Consider the following 20,694-nt stretch of genomic DNA (forward strand, 5'->3'; position numbering starts at 1 on the left):
CAATGGATTTTCATTCATTCATTTCTTTTGAAGTTTCTTTCGATTTCATCAATTCCTTCTTGGCGGGTCTTATTTTTTTTGTGTCTATAATTGTGCAACAAAAATATTCACGTTATGTATAACATCCATGTGATCATCCAGAATTAATGTGAGGTAATAGTCACAGATGGTAAAATCTTGTTAGGAGGAACAAGTTGTGAGGCTCCATTCACACGTCCGTAGCGTGTTTTGCGGATCTGCAAAACATGGACACGACAACGTGTGTTCCGCATTTTGCGGACCGCACATCGCCGGCACTAATAGAATATGCCTTTTTTTTGTCGGCAATTACGGACAAGAATAGGACATGTTCTATTTTTTTCGGGAACGAAAATGTGGACCCAGAAGTGCGTGTCCGCATTCCCGGAGGCGGGCCGCACATCGTGCGGCCCCATAGAAATAAGTGCAAAATGCAGAACGAAATTGCGGACGTGTGAATGGGGCCTAAACTCAATGCCTGATTGTCATGTGAACTGACCACCCAACAAAGTCCTTGTATTTCACATACTCTCTATATTAGAGAAAATGAAGAAATGAGACTCCAGTGGTGACAGTACGCAGCATTCCAGTTCCACACAGGGTAAGATTTAGGCCTCATAAACACGGCTGTTGTTTGGGTCCGCATCCGAGACGCAGTTTTTGCGGCTCGGATGCGGACCCATTCACTTCAATTGGGCCGCAAAAGATGTGGACAGCACTCCGTGTGCTGTCCGCATCCGTTGCTCCATTCCTTGGCCCCGCAAAAAAAATAGAACATTTCCTATTCTTGTCCGTTTCGCGGACAAGAATAGGCATTTCTACAATGAGCCGCCCGGTCCGCAAAACGGTTGTGTGCATAAGGCCTTAAAGGGGTTATCCAGTAAATTTTACATTGATGACCTATCCTCTGGACATAGGACATGCTCTATCTTTTAGCAAAATGGACATAAGGATGCAGCAAGCACACGGATCATCTTATGCTTTCCGCATCGGTATGTCTGTTCTGGAAAAAGATCAACTATGTCCACAAAATGCAGATCATGGACCCATTGAAAACAATAAGTCTGCAAATAAAACACCGATGGCACAAGGACCGCATCCGCATCTCAAAATGAATACGATCATCTACATTGGGCCTTTAAAGAAAGTACTTCATGTAGCCTTTGTCTTATAGGCAGGCTATAGCATGATGGTGGCTAGCCACTAGTGTTGAGCGAAGTGAGCTTCTGATGCTTCATCCAAAGTCGCTTCGTTCAAAACTTAGGATTAATACTGTGCGGAGATCCGTCTCCGTACAGTATTAGAATGTATGGTCTCCGATGAGCCGAAGTAAGTTATTTGTGAAATCGCGCTTGACTTCGTTAAATAATTTTGGTAGTTGATTTGTAAAGTGGAAAACCACTTTAAAACTTGAAACCGAACTCTGCTTCGGTTCCATCTAGTACGTCAGAACCGAAGCCGAGTTCGGTTTGAAGTTTTAAAGTGGTTTTTCAATTTAAAAATCAACTACCGAAGGTATTCAACAAAGTCACGTGCGACTTTGCGAATAACATACTTTGGCTCATCGGAGCCCATACATTCTAATACTGTATGGAGACGGATCTCCGCACAGTAGTTATCCTAAGGATTTTTTTCGGCTGATAATTTAGAATTTGTTACAATACCGATGGATGTAATCCATGTAGAATTATGTCTCTTCTGACCCAGTCCCCTGGGAATCTCGTAGATTGACCAGGGGTATAAGTAATGTCGTAGGGCAGGACACTGAGTGACTAACTAGTAAGCAGCCTTATCACTTACAGCAAACCACATACTTCCTCAAAAGCTGATTTTTTTTTTTATCTTTGTGTCTTTTCATTTTTTGTTTCCTACTTGTGTAAAAATGGTTGCACATCTTTGGAAATGTCACGAGACCCCACAGCTGCAGACCACATACCATGGGTGAGACTTCTCCGCCAATTCTGCACCAGTTATTAATGTTTGGTTGTACCCTACTTGTGGAAGTGACACAACGGTGCTAATGACTCCTCACCTGTTTAAATGAGCGTAAAAAGTCACCTACTTGTGAAAACACATTTTATTATTGCCTTATCTTCACTAACTGGATTATGGCTGCGAAATTGGCTTCAGCTTCCTCTTTACAACTCTATATACATGTCCTTATTTTAGACACACATATATATATATATATACATATATATTCAATAGAGAAAAATAATTGGTTATAGTATGTATGTTGGACGATATTTTTCTCTGGGCACTGCTAGGTAGAATAGTGTCTTCAGTATGTTAGTATAGTTACATACTTTTGGTTGCCTTACAATCATATCTACCTAGTTGAATCTGGAAACCGTGGGTTAAACTTCAGCCTACTTAAAAATGAAGTGGTTTCAGTAAAAAAAAAAAAAACGCCATACAATTACATAAAAAATAAAAAATCAGGAATACATTATAAGGCCCCATTCACACAACCGTACTTTTGGTTTGATCGGATGCGGACCCATTCTTTTCAATGGGTCCGCAAAAAACGCGGACAGCACACCGTGTGCTCTCCGCATCTGTATGTCCGTTCTGTAGATAGAGCATGTCCTATACTTGCCTGTTTTACAGACAAGAATAGGCCTGGTTACAAAGTGTTCACACAAAAAAAAAACTGATGCAGCACGAACGTCATCCTTATTTTTGGCGGATCTGCATTTTCCAAAGTACATACAGTCGTGCGAATGCACCCTAAAGGTGTTTTCTGTTACCTTTCCATTGCTTTAGTGCAATTTTGACACATATATTAGGTTGTATATGGCATATAATGTGACATGGTTGTGTTGTAAGGATACCCCTTTCTGTATGACCTGTGAGGCTCCCCTACCCCCCTCCGTGACCAGAGGGGATAGCTGCTTACAAAGAGCGGCTCTTCCTTTAACAGCCCTGACCTATGTGCCACATGATCGGCCATGCATTTGATTGGCTGGCATGTTTTACTTCATTTCTCCTGTAATGTTCACAGCAAGGGAAATGTATGGCCAGACCTGCGGCGACCAGGTATGCTGACTTCCATTTACAAAGGGGTTATCACTTTCAGGCTTTGAAGTTTATCTCCATACACAGTCCGCAAAATACGGATGCGATCTGTGTGCTGTCTGCATCTTATTTGCAGGCCCATTGTTTGGTCCGCATTTTGTGCACATAGTCCATCTACGGACATATAAATGATTTGTGTGCTTTCCGTGTGTCCGTTCAGCAGACAGACAGAACATGATCCTATTCGTGTTCACAAAATGCGGACCCATTGCAGTCAGATTCCACCTTTCATTTTTCTCAGCTCCTTTGGAAAATGAAAGGTGGAATCTGATTGGTTGCTATGGGCAACTAAGCCGGTTCTACTTTACACCAGTTTGATAAATCTTCCCCAATGGGTCTGCAGTAAAGGCAGATGTAACATGGACCACATCCGCATTTTACGGACGGCGGTTGCGTGCTTGGGGCCACACTGTCTTATTTTTGCATGGTGTCCTCCTTGTAAGGTCAGTGGCCGGACTGAGAGCCACCTGTCCAGGGCTCAGTGTTGACTTTCTCCTGTGTGCTGTGAATGCTCCAGGAGCCATTGACAGGTGCGTTTATTTTTACGTGTCGTTCATTATTAGCCCTGTAATTGTTAAACACTATAAAGGTCACACATTAGCTTACAAACAGAAATGATCCACATTCCTTTTTGTCACAAATGATTAGACAATGGCTGTCTGTTTAACAGGTCGGCACTTTCTGACATGGGTCGTTAAGTGATTTATAATCCAAAAACATTGAATGAAAGTGTATCTGATGGTTCGTTGGACTCTAAGGGAGAGGGTTACCAAAACTGGTGTAAAGAAGAACTGGCTTAGTTGCCCCTAGCAACCCATCAGATTCCACCTTTCATTTTTTACAGCTCCTTTTGGAAAATGAAAGGATCATGTGGAACCTTTCAGCAGATAGATTGCTTCTGATCACAGATGTGTCCATCTTTACCTTTCCACACATTTTAAGGACTTCAGTTTATTAGGTTCCAAAATCAAAATACCAGTAAGACCCTCCTCATGCTAGAGTGCATATCACAACCACGGGGTGGCCACACGGACAGATATAGCCTAGACCTGTCATGACAGAGTATTGCTAAATCATGGCTGGTCATCTCACGCCACACATCTAGAGATTTGTGGAGCGAAGAGGAACTGTATGGGAGGGCACATCTGTACATTACATTTGTGTTTCCCTTGGAGATCCTTAAGTGTTTTGACTTCCAACAGAACATTACCGTTGTATTAATGAGATCCATGTTGCAGAAATATTCTGAATGACATGTTTGGTTGGTGATGCATGGTGAGAGAACTTTTTCTACACCTCCTTGTACAAACAGGGGCATTTGCCTGCTTCAGTCTATTCCTGGTTAGTAGCCGTCAGATAGGATGTTTTTGTTTATATGCCACCGGGCAGTTTCCTTCCGATGATCTCTAGCACCTGGTAAGTCATCAGGGTCAAATGGCTTACATAGAAAGAATTACATACATGTCCACTTTACTGGGCTAAAATTTCATTGTTTTCAGTTCATGTTTTATATTAGGAGTTATGGAAAAACTTAATAGGAATCCAAAATTCAAGTCATTGCATATTGAAAAATTGTCTATGTTGCTATTAAAAAACTTTTCATTTCTTTTTGTTTTGTTTTCATCTTCCCATAGAGAAAGCCGGGAAGGCTTCAGAAGAAAACCTCTCTATCACCCAGTCTATATGCGGGATCGCTCACCTCAAAGAAGAGAATCTCCATTTTACCGGGAGTCTCCAGTGACACATAAAGATTCTCCACACAGTAGATCTGGCTCCAGTGTCAGCAGCAGAAGTTATTCTCCAGAACGGGCCAAATTTCCCCCCCATCAGTCTAGAAGTATGAGTTTTTGTTATATTTTTATATAGCTTTTAAAAGGAGATCTGTCAGCAGATTTGTACCTACAGTATGAACCTGGCTGACCTGTTACATGTGCACTTGGCAGCTGAAGACATCTGTGTTGGTCCTATGTTCATATGTGTCCACATTGCTGAGAAACATTATGCTTTAATGCGCACATTATGCACATGAGCCTGGGGACAATGGCTCTGCTGTCTCTGCAAGTGTCGCTGTCACCATCAGTGTGGGGGGAAACTCAACACTGAAGACAGGAAGGAAGGGGAACAGTAAGTGGGCCTGGAAACTAGGGAAGAAACAGGTCACCTTCTAGACAACCCAAATCCGGGCCCTAACTATCTATCAATATGAATAGACCTTGAAGGTAGGAATATTCATATGCAGGATACCTAGGCCTTTATAGCCCTGTAATGCCCTGGAAAAGGTTAGGACCAGAGACAACCCATTCCTCCCCAGATGGACGAATGGAAGTCTCTGTCTCAGGCCCAGATACAAACAGGGAATATAACAAACACAAACAAACGCGACACTTAACTTCTGTAGAGACAGACGAGCATGAACACCAGAGACAAACTCGCACCAGCTCAGACAAACCCAAATGAAGCTATCTACTGCTATCATAGTCAGAAGGGTGGGGTCAGACTATAAAGGGTTGAAGTGATGACCACTGAGCAGCAGCTGAGAAAGGGAAGTGGTCAGGACTGAATCAAGAGAAATCAAGGAGGCTGTTAGATTCCTCCACGCTCAGCCAATCTCCTTGATTTCCTGACTTCAGTCACCTGAGGGACCGTGACAGCCACGCCCTCTCTACGCCTGGTCCTGTCAATCAAATTGCAGGGGACGCAGCAGTTGCAGAGAGAGCTGAGCCTCTAGTTATAATGGCAACACCCCCATTGCTCCTAGCGGCTCATTTGCATATATTAAAACATTATTTTTCTCAGCAATGAAGGCACATATGAACATGGGACTAACACAGATGCCTTCAGCTGCCAAGTGCACATGGAACAGGTCAGTCAGATTCATAGGTACAAATCTGCTGACAGATGTCATTTAAAGTGGATCTCTTGGCTCACCTGACAGTCTGTTTTAGTAACTGCTTGTATACTTCATGAAATAATGATCTTCGGGCATCTATTAGAACTGTGCATTTGTTCCTCTGTTATTCCACTTAGAAACTGATAAATGTGTTACTACTTTAAACAAACTAACATTTTCAGAATCATTTTCACCACTTTTTTTATTACCAGTAAATGATAATTTTTTTTATTTAAATAGTGTTGTTGCGGCTTTTTAATGTGTTTCCTTCACAATACTTGGACTTGATCTCACAGGGGTTGTCTTCATGACACAACCCACGTCCATATGCCCCGTAAGGTCTTTATTAACTTTTCAAGGTGTTTTCCAGTACCTTGATAAATATTTGATTGGTGGGGTTCCCAGATCCATTCACTACACAATAGATGAAGTTGTGAAGTTTCAGCAGCAACTTCTGGCGCTTAACAACTGTTCAGTGGGGTGTCTGACCCTTCTGATCAGATATTGATGGCCTATCCTGAGGAGACCTCTTCACAGAACATTCCTAGAACACTGTTCCATAGAATTCATTTGTGGTCATTTATCAAACTGGTGTAAAGTAGAACTGGCTTAGTTGCCATAGCAACCAGTCAGATTCCACCTTCTATTTTTGAAAGGTGGAATTTGATTGGTTGCTTTGGGCAACTAAGCCAGTTCTACTTTACAACCAGTTTGATAAATGACCCCAAATTAGTTATTTCTAGACTACAGGCTCCTATGGTCCAGTCCATGTTGCCGATGTAAAGCATAGTGTTAATAGTAGCTCTGGCAAGATGGTTGCCCTATAGATATTTAGGTTTCACATGTAGGTTTTATTTAGTAAAACAATAACAATACAAGCTAGAATTGAAGAGATCAAAATTGCATGCTGTCACTGTATTTTAGGAAAGAAGAATAAACTCTTGCTTTGAATAATATATTTTGATGTTATATACTGTAGCACCACTGTAATGTGGCTTTGTCTTTTACATCTTTCTATCTCAGGTAAAGAGAGACCTGGCCCACATGGTTTAAGGTCATCTAAAGATGCATCTCCATCAAGCTCAGTAGGCATTCCTCCAGCAAAGGTACTTCATCAAGACAATTTTGCTAGTGGGATATCACCCATGTATTGCCTCCTTGTATTGTACCCATGTTACACCCTTTTGTTGTCTCCATTCAGGAGCTTCTTCCTTGTTCTATGCAAATGACTGTATGACATCACCTTTGTTCTGTGCAAATGACTATGACATCACCCTTGTTCTATGCTAATGGCTGCATGACATCACCCTTGTTCTATGCTAATGGCTGCATGACATCACCCTTTTTCTATGGAAATGACTGCATGACATCACCTTTTTAATGAAGAACAGCTAACGCCAAGGCATTCTACTTATAACATTCTAGATCATGCAAAGTAATCTGCTCTTTAAGCATTGAGACTAAACAGGTTGTGTAGGACTATGCTGTGATAGAATGTTTGACCGTCTCAGCTACAACAGTCAAAGTTTACAAAAAAGTACTGTAGTTGTGAAGTCACCTCTACCTCTACAGGACCTATGTAAGACATGCAAATAGTTCATCTGTCAACATGTTTTGACAAATCCTTGCAAATGGGAACTCATTTATCCGTCACATCATAAAGTAACTGATTTGATTTTCACAGACTGTAGAAATTGATAAAGGGAGTCGTCTGGTGGAAAGTACTTTCATTGAAGTTGCTTCCAAATGGGTTTCTGAGAAAATGGACAAGGTTTCTGAAAGCAACTTGCCGGATGCAACAGAAGAACTTGTAAAGGTACTTCTTATCTTTTATGAAGTTATTTTCTCGTCATTCATGTGCCATTGTGGTGAATTACAAAACTATAGGCGCTTTATTCAAGTTGCTTGGTCTCATAATTTAAAGGGACATTGCCATCAAAAATGAATTTTTTAGCCCATTATTTATTATTTAGCGCATATTGACAGTCTATATGTGAATATGTATTTTTTAAACAAAAGACAGGTGTATGTTTTTTTTTAATATCATTTTTTTAAGTCACCCCATGTATTCTACTTCCTGTCCTGGCTCTTACCTTCCCCCTTTCTTTGGATTTTTTATCACAGCAAACTCACTTAACTTTCTCAGTCAGACCAGTCACTCCAACCAGAGAGGGAAGTTGGTTGAGTTAGAACATCAGACATTACACTGATAAGTGCAATGTCCTCTTCTGTAGGCATCTTTATCTCGGCCTGTCAAGAGAATGACAGAGCTGTAATGATGTTATCCCAATTCTGTGCCTTCTGAAGGTTTTTGAAGATATAAAAAATACTAATTCAAATCACTCCTCTCCCAATTTTACACATTAAAAAAAACAATAAAAAATAACTGAATAAAGAGTGATCAAAAAGTCTTATGTACCCCAAAATGGTACAAAAAAACCCTACGCTCCTCCCTTCAAACAAATTATTCCTCATACAGCTCTGTAGATGGAAAAATAAAAAAGTTATGGCTGTCTGCATATGGCAATGCAAATAATAATAATTAAAAAAAAGATTTTTTTTTTTTTTATATATAGTTAAGTATATCAATTTGGCATTGTCCTAATCGTGGGGAACCGCAGAATAAGGCTGTCAAGTTTTTAGCCTGTAGTAGTAGTAACGCTGTAAACACAAAAACCAAAACAACTATTTTCATGATTTCCAATATAAGCTATAGTAAATTAAATGGTGCCATTAAAAATAAAAGTGGTCGCGCCAAAAATAAGCCCTCATATGGCTGTGTGAATGGAAACTTAAAAGTTATGCCTCTTGGAAGGTGGGGATGAAAAAACAAACTGTAAAATGTACACCACGGACGGTGACTGTTGGAGCCCCACCAATTATATTTGCATATCTAACTTATATGCTATAAAAGTGAATGGTAAGGAGCCCTTTTAAATTGTCCATGTGCTTGCCATGTTTCATCATCAGCAACAACCTACCTATCCTTCCTCTTTCTGTCGGTGAGGGGAAGTCCTGCATGGCCACAGTAAGATGTTTCAACATCTGGGAATATCTCCCTAGACAGTGTTGAGTGTCAAAGGTAATGGTATTGTGTGGTTTTCTGCCAGCTAAACCCAGATCGTAACGCATATCCTTTTTTTCTAATCTGATTTTATTTTCTGATTCTATTTTTTTATTCTATTTCCTAAACATGATTATGGGGGCAGCCATCTTGCCTTAGCTGTTACTAACAGCATTATCACCTATTGTGAATGTTGGATCCTGTGTTACCTATATATATACTGTAGATGATATCTGCCATTCTAATCCTGCCTGTAATGATAATGAGATGACTGCAGTAAAGTGATCTGTGGAGACCAAGACATGGAGCCTGCTGTTAGGTTTTAATATGGATAGCATGTAGGATTCTGCGAAGGAGGATTCTAGGAGTTGTAGTTCCAGAGGTTGCTGATCCCTGGTCTAGAGGGCTGCAGTGGTATTTCAGTGATATGATCATCTAAAAGTAAAAGGAGGCCTTATAAAATATGTCTTTATATTAGGTCTCATTCAGACGACTGTATGTGTTTTGCAGTCCGTAAAGTGTGGATCCGCAAAACACGGCCAGCCCTACTATAGAAATGCCTATTCTTGTCAAGAATAGGACATGCTCCATCTTTTCTGCGGGGCTGTGGAACAGAAGCCCGTGTGCTGTCCGCATATTTTGCGGCCCCGTTGAAATGAATGGGTCTGCATTCGTTCTGCAAAATTGCGGAACGGATGTGAACAAATAAACACTGTTGTGTGAATCAGCCCTGGTACAGTTCTAGCCAGTTTGGATGCGGATATTGAGTTTGATGGTTCTTTGAGTCCACACAAAGTGTGCCTGGCAATGTCCTACCTGACAGAAGGGGGTGACGAGAATCTCTCAGGCATTAGGGTCATCATATCTCAGCATGACAGTAAGGAGGGTAAGGTGTGCCCATAAGGGGTTTGTTAAAATACATTTTCTCACTGAAATACATATTTTATGAACCCAACACATCATGTAGTTTCTGTTTCGCTATGAGACTCTTTGATACATATCTGCAGCAGTAGTGGGCAGATGAGTACAATCCCATAAGCAGCAGGAAGGACCTAGGTATGGACATAGCAGCAGCAGCGCTTCCCTATTATAGACATATCCCGTGTAATCCTTTGGGGGTTCCAGGCTTTTCCAGTAGCGCTCACTAGCTTACATTGTTTGTAGTATATTGTCACATGTGAAATGTGCTCATTTACCAAAATCTTGTACCATTGCTTCCCAGGCTGGCACATCATATGCATTATATGCCGATCAAACAGCAGATCCAGAAGCAAGCATTTCTGTGAACCCAGAACTTTATGAAACTTCTCCACTTGGCAACCGCTCAAAAGCAATTGCAGCAAAAACGAAGGAAATTGAAGAGGTAAGATTGGAATAATCTGCTTGTGCCATTGCTTCCTATCCAACATAAAGCTGGTGTCTTTTGCATCTATTTTCAAGCAACCTCAAGCAGACAAGCCCTTTTTTAAAATGAAACGGGTTCCAGCTTCTCTCGCCCCTTCATGGTTAATGGTTGTCAGCAAAATATAGCATTACAGCTGTCCATGATGCTAGGATGCCCCCGGAGCACTAGAGTGATGAAGAAACAGTTTCCTACAGGGAGCATTCACACGACCGTGTGAAGCCCGTGCCCGTATTGCGGACCGCAAATTGCTGTCCGCTAAACACCGGCACCTGCAGTGTGGCAGCCGTATAGGCTCTATCTTCTTGCGGTGCGGAAGCACGGAACAGAACCTCAGAAAGCACTCTGTAGTGCTTCCGTAAGGTTCCGTTCCACGTCTCCGGATTTGCGGACCCATTGAAATGAATGTGTCCGCATCCGTGATGCGGAATGCACACAGAATGGAGCCTGTGTATTGCAGATCTGCAAATGCGGTCCGCAATACGGGCACAGGCTTCACACGGTCGTGTGAATGCTCCCTTATAGTGCGATTTTTATTTATTTTTTTATTTTTTAAGCGCCAGAAAAATATTAAAATGAAAAAAGAAGCATTACTAACCTCCACTAATACCCCGCCAGTGCTATTCCGACGCTGCTCCAGTCTGCGCTGTTCTCCATTTCCTGTCCTGGCTGAACATGGTGGAAATGTCAGTAGTGACTAGGGATGAGCAAATCGCCTTCGGATGAAACATCCAAAGTCGATTCTCATAAAACTTTGTTCTAATACTGTACGGAGCAGGAGCTCCTTATAGTATTAGAATGTATTGGCTCCGATGAGCCAAAGTTCTTGCTTAGCGAAGTCTCACGAGACTTTGCGCAGTAACTTCATAAATTAATTTGTATTGTAAAAAAAACATTTCCCAAACTTTGGTTCGGTTCCAAGTATATCGGAGCCAATACATTCTAATACTGTAAGGAGCTCCTGCTTCGTACAGTATTAGAACGAAGTTTTATGCGAATCGATTTCAGATGTTTCATCCGAAGTCCATTCGCTTATCAGCATTGATTAAGCTGATGTGAACGCTGAGGCCTGTGATTAGCTGCAGTGGTCACCAGACGAAGCAGAGGTGGGACCACAGACAGGCGAGTGTTTTTTTGTTTTTATTTTTTGTTAAGAGGCACAGGTTAGGACAATAGGGGTTATCAGCTCCAAGGCAAGTCAGCCTCTTTAACTCCAGTTCTGGCTATTGTGACAGGTTTTACAGTCCGCATATCGCAGATCCGCAAAAAACATGTATCCTGTCCGTAAGCATGCCAACCATTTTTTTTCGAAACTCCTCTACAAATGTCCTATCCCTGTCCACAAAACTGCAGAGAATACGACATGTTCTATGTTTTTAGCAGAACAGATGTACGGATGCGGACAGGCACAATGCCTTCTGGGGCTAGCTCACCTGAATGTAATGGTACCGGTCACTTAGCGATCTGTTGATTTACTGTGGAGGAGATGTACATTTAGTCCTTTTGCAAAGCATTCTCTTGACAGGGGAGAGGTTTGTGCCGAAGCCTTGAGCTCACACAGGATAAAACACAGTACATTCTCACTTATGATTATTAGGACTATACAGCTTATGAATTTAAACTGGAAACTTTCTGTTCACTGTCATGAATCAGAGTTCGAAACACAAATTACATTAGACTGTTTCTCATTTACGAGTCTGTTGGCATGAACGGGCACTTGTATTGGACATCACTACCTGTACGTATAAATCCAGATCCTGTGCATCCAGCCGCCACTTTCTGCCCCTTGTTATTTTGGATGAAATGTTCCCTGCCTAACATTTTCCATGGGATGGCCGTATGAATCAAGTTACAGGTTGAAAGCCAGCAAATGTGTTGAATCAAGCTTACATGTAAAATAAACACTGTAGCCTTTCTCTTCAGCTTACTTTATACACTTCCTCAGAGTGCATTAGCGGAGCAGAGGACGGCGCTCTTTGTCCTAGTTTCTCATGTGCTATATCTTTTGTCGATTTAGGAGTCTGGATTGTACTTGCATTATAACGGTCTAGATTTTAAGTTTATGAAGGTGCAGTTAACTCCCTTAAGGTGTCCTTGTACACCTTAAGGGATGTATCTTACCCACATATGTTTTGGTCAGTGGGGGTCCAGCTGCTTGGATCCCTACCGATCGCTAGGAAAAGAAGAAGCGCAAACTCAGATCACTCTCGCCTCACTGCAGGATACAGGTTCAGTAGAAGGGCCTGTTTCGAGTAAAGCGCTCTGTTTAAGAGATTAGCTCAAACAGACCACCACTGATGAAAACCATTGATATGCCACTATGAAATGTCAAAAAAAAAAAAATATATATATTTTTTTTTTAAGGGGTTTTCTCACTTCAACAAATGCCATTTAAGACAAGGCACTTACTAATGTATTGTGATTGTCCATATTGCCTCCTTTGCTGGCTGGATAAACTTTTCCATCAAATTGCCGTATTTTTCGCCCTATAAGATGCACCGGCCCATAAGACGCACCTAGGTTTTTGTGGAGGAAAATAAGAAAAAAAATATTTTTAACCAAAAGGTGTGCTTTTGGTGGGATTGGAACTAATGGTGGTCTGTGGATGGCACTATTACTGGGGATCTGTGGATGGCACTATTACTGGGGATCTGTGGATGGCACTATTACTGGGGATCTGTGGATGGCACTATTATGGAGGATCTGTGGATGGCACTATTATGGGGGATCTGTGAAGGACACTGTTATGGGGGATCTGTGGATGACGCACTGTTATGGAGGGATCTGTGGATGACGCACTGTTATGGGGGGATCTGTGGATGACGCACTGTTATGGAGGGATCTGTGACTGACACTGTTATGGGGGGGATCTGTGACTGACACTGTTATGGGGGGGATCTGTGACTGACACTGTTATGGGGGGGATCTGTGAATGGCACTGTTATGGGGGATCTGTGGATGGCACTGTTATGGGGGATCTGTGGATGGCACTGTTATGGGGGATCTGGGGATGGCACTGTTATATATGTGCCATCCACAGAACCCCCAACCCATAACAGTGCCATCCACAGACCCCCCCAGCCCTATAACAGTGCCATCCACAGATGTCCCCTATAAAACTGTCATCCACAGATTCCCCCCTCCAGTATACAAATATAAAATGTCTCATTCAATTAAAAGTGATTAAACATGCCCCCTCACCCCTAATATTACCGTACACCCTAACAGCTTCTGTACAACACAGGCAGGCCGGGCGGCCAGCGTGGCACTCACTGACGTCACGTGCCTGCAAAGTGACATCAGGGAGTTACGCTGCCGCCCGTCCTGGCCTGCCTGCATTCTACAGAAGCTGTTAGGGTGTACGGTAATATTAAAAGTGAGGGGGCATGTTTAATCACTTTTAATTGAATGAGACATTGTATATTTGTATAGTGCAGCACTGGAGCGGCGGGGCCGGAGTACAGTGACTTCACCAGCCCCGCCGCAATTGCCGGCCCCCAGCTCCTCCTCCCAGTCCCTCCCCGCTCGCTCATACATCGCAGCCTGCGATGTAAAAATGTCAGCATTCGCCCCATAAGACGCATTTTTGGGGGGGGAATAAGTGCATCTTATGGGGCAAAAAATAGGGTATACACTGCTTGTTTCCATGGTGATGACCACCCTGTAATCCATCAGTGGTGGCCGTGCTTGGACACTATAGGAAAAAGACTAGCCTCTCTGGTGACCTGGACCGTGGGAGTTCATATAGGCACATGGCAGTAGTTCCTGTCCTGCCCCAGGCACCTCATATCTGCAATACTGGATACCAGCAGTGTATAATGTGATGGAAAAATGAATAAAGCCAGCAAAGGAGGAAATTAAAGGAAATATGTCATCAGAAAATGACCCCTTCTACGCTAGAGGTTTTTTAGTTTTTGCGTTTTTGTTTTGTGCTCCCTGACTTCCCAGAGCCATGACTTCACATAGCTGTATGAGGGCTTGTTTTTGCAGGACAAATTGTACTTTCTAACGCCACCATTTAATATTGCATATGATGTAGTGGGAAGCGGGGAAAAAAATTCCAAATGGGGTTATATTGGGGAAAAAAAATGCAATTCCGCCACAGTTTTACTTTTTTTTTTTTTTTTTTACGATGTTCGATCTGCGATAAACCTGACCTGTTACTTTCATTCTACAGGTCAGTACGAAACTGGCGATACCTTATATGTGTAGTTTTTATTGCGTTTTTAATAATACTGATATTCAAGTTACTGGGGCCGTCTTCCGGGACCGCCTCTATTAGACGATCTGGTAACAGGAGTAGGGGTGTGCTGTGCCGTGACATTATGTATTTCTTATGTCAGACCTCTGATGATGCAGTTATTGGTTTAGAGGGGTTTAAAGAGGTTGCGCAGTGGTATAATATTGGTGGCTAATACTCAAGATCATCAATATCAGATGGTGAGGGTCACACTACTGGCACTCCTGACAATCAGTTTTTTAAAGAGATCGTCATGACTCCTGGCACCCCAACCGATCTGATAATGATGACCTATGTCGAGAATAAGCCATCAGTATTATGTCGCTCCACATCCCCTTTAAATATTGGGTATAAATGGAATGACACAAACCCCAGTCGAAAGCCTAACCGAAATGCATATAGGGGCTATGTCATCCCAGCAGGAGAGGACTACTGATGGGTCGGTTATGTGTAATGTATCGTCACACTGCCAGCACTTTAGTGGCACTTTTTTTATTTTTATTTATTGCATGTTTACCACATATTGCCATTTATATTTTATGGACACGTGGTATTTGTGGCATCTAGCACTATAGATTTTTGAGTACTATACTTTTATACCTTATGATCCTGGGTTAATGTTTTTCATGTTACCCATCTGATGTGTATGGAATGATATACTGATTGGTGACCAGTCAGACCTCTCCCCGTGGGATTTTGCCTCTTTGTCTCTACTATGGGATTTATGGTTTTATCTGATTAACATATTTTATTGTAATTTTATGTGTTAGCCCACTTTTGTAGAAGCAGTGAAGTTTTCTGTAAATCCAAGGGTATCAATCTTTTTGCATTTCTACTGAAAAGGTCTTCATTGCTGGTCCAAGGTGGCACTGTATTTTGGAGAAGATATGTGTTCGCTTGACGTGCCCACATGCAGTACTTCATGTCATTTTATCGTCTGTCTTTTGAAGTAGCATTTTGAAATATTTGCTTCTTTTTCCTGTTGGGAGTGCGATATAAAAGTCTACATAAACAGGGACATTAAATGAATGTGTGGAAGGTAAGCTTTCAACCTCTTGGCCCAGGGACTTGTGAACTGTTTATTTTGGTTCAGCTCCACACTGCACATTTCTGCTCCGCTGATTTCACCGTCCAGCTAAAAGCATATCCATTCAACAGAATAATCCTTGTTCTAGAAAATGCCCAATCTCTGCGGTGTATTATTGGTATTGATACGTACTTTACTAATTAGATTTATTAGGGACATGAGCAGGGCTGTTTTATGCACAGACTTTCAGGGACCATTCATTTGTGTACTCTATTCATGAAATAATGCTGGCTTACTTTCTACTTGATGTCCTATGCATCCAGGGATATGCCTGCTGTTGGGGCCCGAACCTGGTGGTTCTATCACCCTTGTAACCTCTGCTAGACTTTTCTCCCAAGTTAGCTGGGAGTTGGCCCAAGTGACATGGAAATATGTGAAGTGGAAAAACAAATGCCTTTCCTTTCTGTCTTGAGGGCCTTTCTGTTCTGATGCTTTAGGACTGCAGTGGTCCCATGACATTGACTTCATGGGCGCGGGTGACCATGTCCATACCGTAAGTAAACAAGCCAGGGACCAGAAGGTGGCCAAATGGAAGCCAGGGCACAGGACCAGAGTGGGTAGGCTAGGGCAGCACACATTGCATTGCCAAAGATGGAAGTGAAGCATTGCTGCATTGAAATAAATGAGTGTGAATGGGGTTGTGTTGCAAACGCACTGGATTTCTTGTGACTTTGGTGTCGTGTTAGGCTTCATCTAGCGGTTCACTACATGACCCCATTCAGCGGTTCACTACATTACCCCATTCACTTAGTTGGGATCTACGTTGCAAGCATTACATTGCGATCTTTCTGCCCAGCCAATATGTATCTCGGTCAAAGTCACCGTGTTGCCCTAGCCTTAGTTACGTATGGTCCATGTGGAATCTGCAACTAATTAAAGTCTAATATATTTTTTAAAGTACGTGCCTAGACCATGCAGGGCAACCTTACTGACTAGCACTTCAGCTGCTGTGAAACTACAACTCCCAGCATGCAAATATGCTGAACTAACTCCCATAGAAGACACTGGAGCATTCTGGGAGTTGTAGTTTCTAAACAGCTGGAGGTTGCTGATTCTGGAGTACGTGAACGCAGGAGACATTTATTTGTACATTTCCAAGGGGTTTGACAGAGGAATGGCACAATGCCCAGTCCTAAGAAAAGATGGTCCAGCATTGTTACTTCACAGGACATAAGTATTTAGTAAAACAGACATTTTGGTAAAGTAAAGATCCTCTTTAAAGGGTTTATCCATGTAAAATCATTTATCGCCTGTACTCTACAGTCTGTCAGTCCCATAGACATTGAGCGGCAGGACACAAGCTTGACCACCTCTCTAGTCAAACTCCTCCTCACAGTGGTCATGCAGTGAGGAGAAGAGGACAGGGCTCAAGGTAGGTAATAATCCCTTTGCTTTCTATAGATAAAGTGTGGTCTCAGCAGTTTATGAAGTATTAGCTTTCCTAGAAGTGTAACTTTGTGGCTGTAGCTTTTCCTTATGACGCTGATTAACCTTTCATTGACTGAGCTTCCAGGAATCCAGTGCAGCGTCTATCTGTTTATTTAGCCTATGTGCTTTTACATTTTCACTTTCTTTTCATGATCTTCCTTCCTTCCATTCATTAAATTTCATTTGCACGGAATCTCGTTTGTTTACCCTGGGGAAATCTGAGCGGATCATCGTTTTTTTTTGCTGATTTTTGAAAAATACACTTCAAGAAAGGGCTCCAGTTAAGAATTTCCTTTACTTACACATCCATCTACACATACAGTATGGCCCCTTTTCGTGCACAGACATCCTTATTGAGGCTGCTTCAAATATCCTTTGGTTACCGTTACAGAAAGCTTCCCTTGGCTGTCTCAGTGCCGTAATTAAAACAAGATTTAGACAGGATTGCGGCCAAATCCACATTTCTACCTCAGCCTGATAATAGTACAGCTCTGTGCCTACTTCTGCAGGGACGTAAAAGAACCAGACAGTTTAGGAGTCATGTTATTGGATATGTTATCTACAGCTGATGACCTAAGGGAGCAGGACAGTTTAAGGCTACTTTCACACTAGCGTTCGGGGCTCCGCTTGTGAGTTCCGTTTGAAGGCTCTCACAAGCGGCCCTGAACGCATCCGTACTGCCCTAATGCATTCTGAGTGGATGCGGATCTGCTCAGAATGCATCAGTCTGGCAGCGTTTGGCCTCCACTCCGCTCAGCAGGCAGACGCCCGTCCCCCATTGACTTTCAATGTAAAGTCTGGACGGATCCGTCTGAGCAACTTTTCACACTTAGAATTTTTTCTAAACTATAATGCAGACGGATCCGTTCTGAACGGATCTCATCGTCTGCATTATAGGAGCGGATCCGTCTGTGCAGACACCAGACGGATCCGCTCTGAACGCAAGTGTGAAAGTAGCCTAAGCAGCTTGATGGTGGTGCGGAAATCTTTGCTATCCTTAGTTTTTTTTTTTTGTTTTTTTTAATATACATTTTTAAAAATGTATATAATCCTGCAATTTTTGCACTGTCCACTAGGTCTAACAATAGGTCATGATTCCTGTTCTGTACAGGTAACTTGTACAGGTAACTTTTCAGTAGCTATTATCATTATTACCACAGGCAGAATTACACTGCCAAGTAACAGCTATCTGCGTATACACACTTACACCGAGAATACTATCAGTCACTGATAACACCTCCTTGTGTACAAATATCAGTGACTGACAGCTCTCTATGCATACACACTTACACAGAGAATGCTATCAATCACTGATAACACCTCCCCTGTGTACAACTATCAGTGACTGGCAGCTATCTATGTATACACACTTACACAGAGAATGCTATCAGTCACTGATTATACCTCCCCTGTGTACAGCTATCAGTGACTGACAGCTATCTATGTATTCACACTTACACAGACAATGCTATCAATCACTGATAACACCTCCTTGTGTACAGATATCAGTGACTGACAGCTCTCTATGTATACACACTTACACAGAGAATGCTATCAATCACTGATAACACCTCCCCTGTGTACAACTATCAGTGACTGACAGTTATCTATGCATACACACTTACACAAAGAATGCTATCAATCACTAATAACACCTCCACTGTGTATAACTATCAGTGACTGACAGATATCTATGTATACACACTTACACAGGGAATACTATCAATCACTGATAACACCTCCCCTGTGTACAGCTATCAGTGACTGACAGCTATCTCTGTATACATACTTACACAGAGAATGCTATCAGTCACTGATAACACCTCCCTGTGTACAGCTATCAGTGACTGACAGCTATCTCTGTATACACACTTACACAGAGAATGCTATCAGTCACTGATTATACCTCCCCTGTGTACAACTATCAGTGACTGACAGCTATCTCTGTATACACACTTACACAAAGAATGCTATCAATCACTAATAACACCTCCACTGTGTATAACTATCAGTGACTGACAGATATCTATGTATACACACTTACACAGGGAATACTATCAATCACTGATAACACCTCCCCTGTGTACAGCTATCAGTGACTGACAGCTATCTCTGTATACATACTTACACAGAGAATGCTATCAGTCACTGATAACACCTCCCTGTGTACAGCTATCAGTGACTGACAGCTATCTCTGTATACACACTTACACAGAGAATGCTATCAGTCACTGATTATACCTCCCCTGTGTACAACTATCAGTGACTGACAGCTATCTATGTATTCACACTTACACAGACAATGCTATCAATCACTGATAACACCTCCCCTGTGTACAGCTATCAGTGACTGACAGCTATCTCTGTATACATACTTACACAAAGAATGCTATCAATCACTAATAACACCTCCACTGTGTATAACTATCAGTGACTGACAGATATCTATGTATACACACTTACACAGGGAATACTATAAACTAGGGTTGTTGGCGGTATCGAAATATCGATACCCAATTGATACTTTTTTCCCGGTATCGATACGATCCCGGGATTTGACATTTTTCGATACTAGGCTGCCCTACTGCGCAGCCTAGCATCAGAGAACATGAGCGCACTCATGTTCCCTCAGCAGCATAGGGGAAACAGAGTCACTCTCTCTCTCCTCCCTGTGCCGCCGCTGCTGCCAATAAGAAGAGAGACGGGAGAAGGAGGGGCGGGCGCACTGTGCCACCAATGATAGTAGAGGACCTTTCATGGGTCCAAACATTGTAAAATATCAGGATATTTAGAGCGGCGCCCAGGGATTTTGCTGCACATACTATTAGTCCTGGGCGCCGCTCCGTTCGCCCGCTGTGGCCCCCGGTATATTCTCCCGCTCTGTATGCTAATAAATAGAATTGGAGTAATGGGGAGGAGACTGCCCTTTTTCTCAATGGGAGTTCCTTCCCCCTGACTGTAGCGCTGTCCAATCAAAGCGCAGAGCATCACAGCCAGGGAGAAAGAAAAAACTAAAACACCTTCTAGCTGGCTGTGACGCTCTGCGCTTTGATTGGACAGCGCTACAGGGAGAAGGAACGCCCATTGAGAAAAAGGGCAGTCTCCTCCCCATTTCTCCAATGCTAGCAATTAGCATACAGAGCTGGAGAATAAACCGAGGGCCACAGCTGGCGAACGGAGAAGCACCCAGGAATAATAGTGCAGTGAGATCCCTGGGTGCCGCTCTACATATCCTGATAATTTACAATGTTTGGACCCATGAAAGGTCCTCTTTAACCTTTAATACAGGAGGCGGGTGCCGGCAGTAGATCAGCAGCAGTTGGCCCCTTAGGTGCTGCACCTGAGGGGTTAACTGCCGCTGATCTGCTGCCAGCACCCGCCTCCTGTACTAAAGGTTAGTTATCATTGGTTGCGCAGTGCCCCCCCCCCAGTATTAAAAACATTGGTGGCGCAGTGCGTGCCCCAACCCCCCCTTCCCCCCAGAATT

General features: G+C 42.5%; 1 protein-coding gene across 2 annotated transcripts in view; it reads left to right on the top strand.

Annotated features, from left to right (window-relative positions):
* Positions 1-20,694, top strand: part of PPHLN1 (periphilin 1) — a 103,275-nt gene that overhangs the window by 54,588 nt on the left and 27,993 nt on the right. For both annotated transcript variants that reach the window (XM_044280359.1, XM_044280358.1), the window contains exons 6-9: positions 4,731-4,933; positions 7,010-7,092; positions 7,671-7,802; positions 10,273-10,413. In XM_044280359.1, coding sequence (XP_044136294.1) covers positions 4,731-4,933; positions 7,010-7,092; positions 7,671-7,802; positions 10,273-10,413 — 559 coding nt within the window. The remainder of the gene's footprint in view (positions 1-4,730; positions 4,934-7,009; positions 7,093-7,670; positions 7,803-10,272; positions 10,414-20,694) is intronic.

Source organism: Bufo gargarizans, chromosome 2 (assembly GCF_014858855.1).
Source record: "Bufo gargarizans isolate SCDJY-AF-19 chromosome 2, ASM1485885v1, whole genome shotgun sequence".
NCBI classification, from domain to species: Eukaryota; Metazoa; Chordata; class Amphibia; order Anura; family Bufonidae; genus Bufo; species Bufo gargarizans.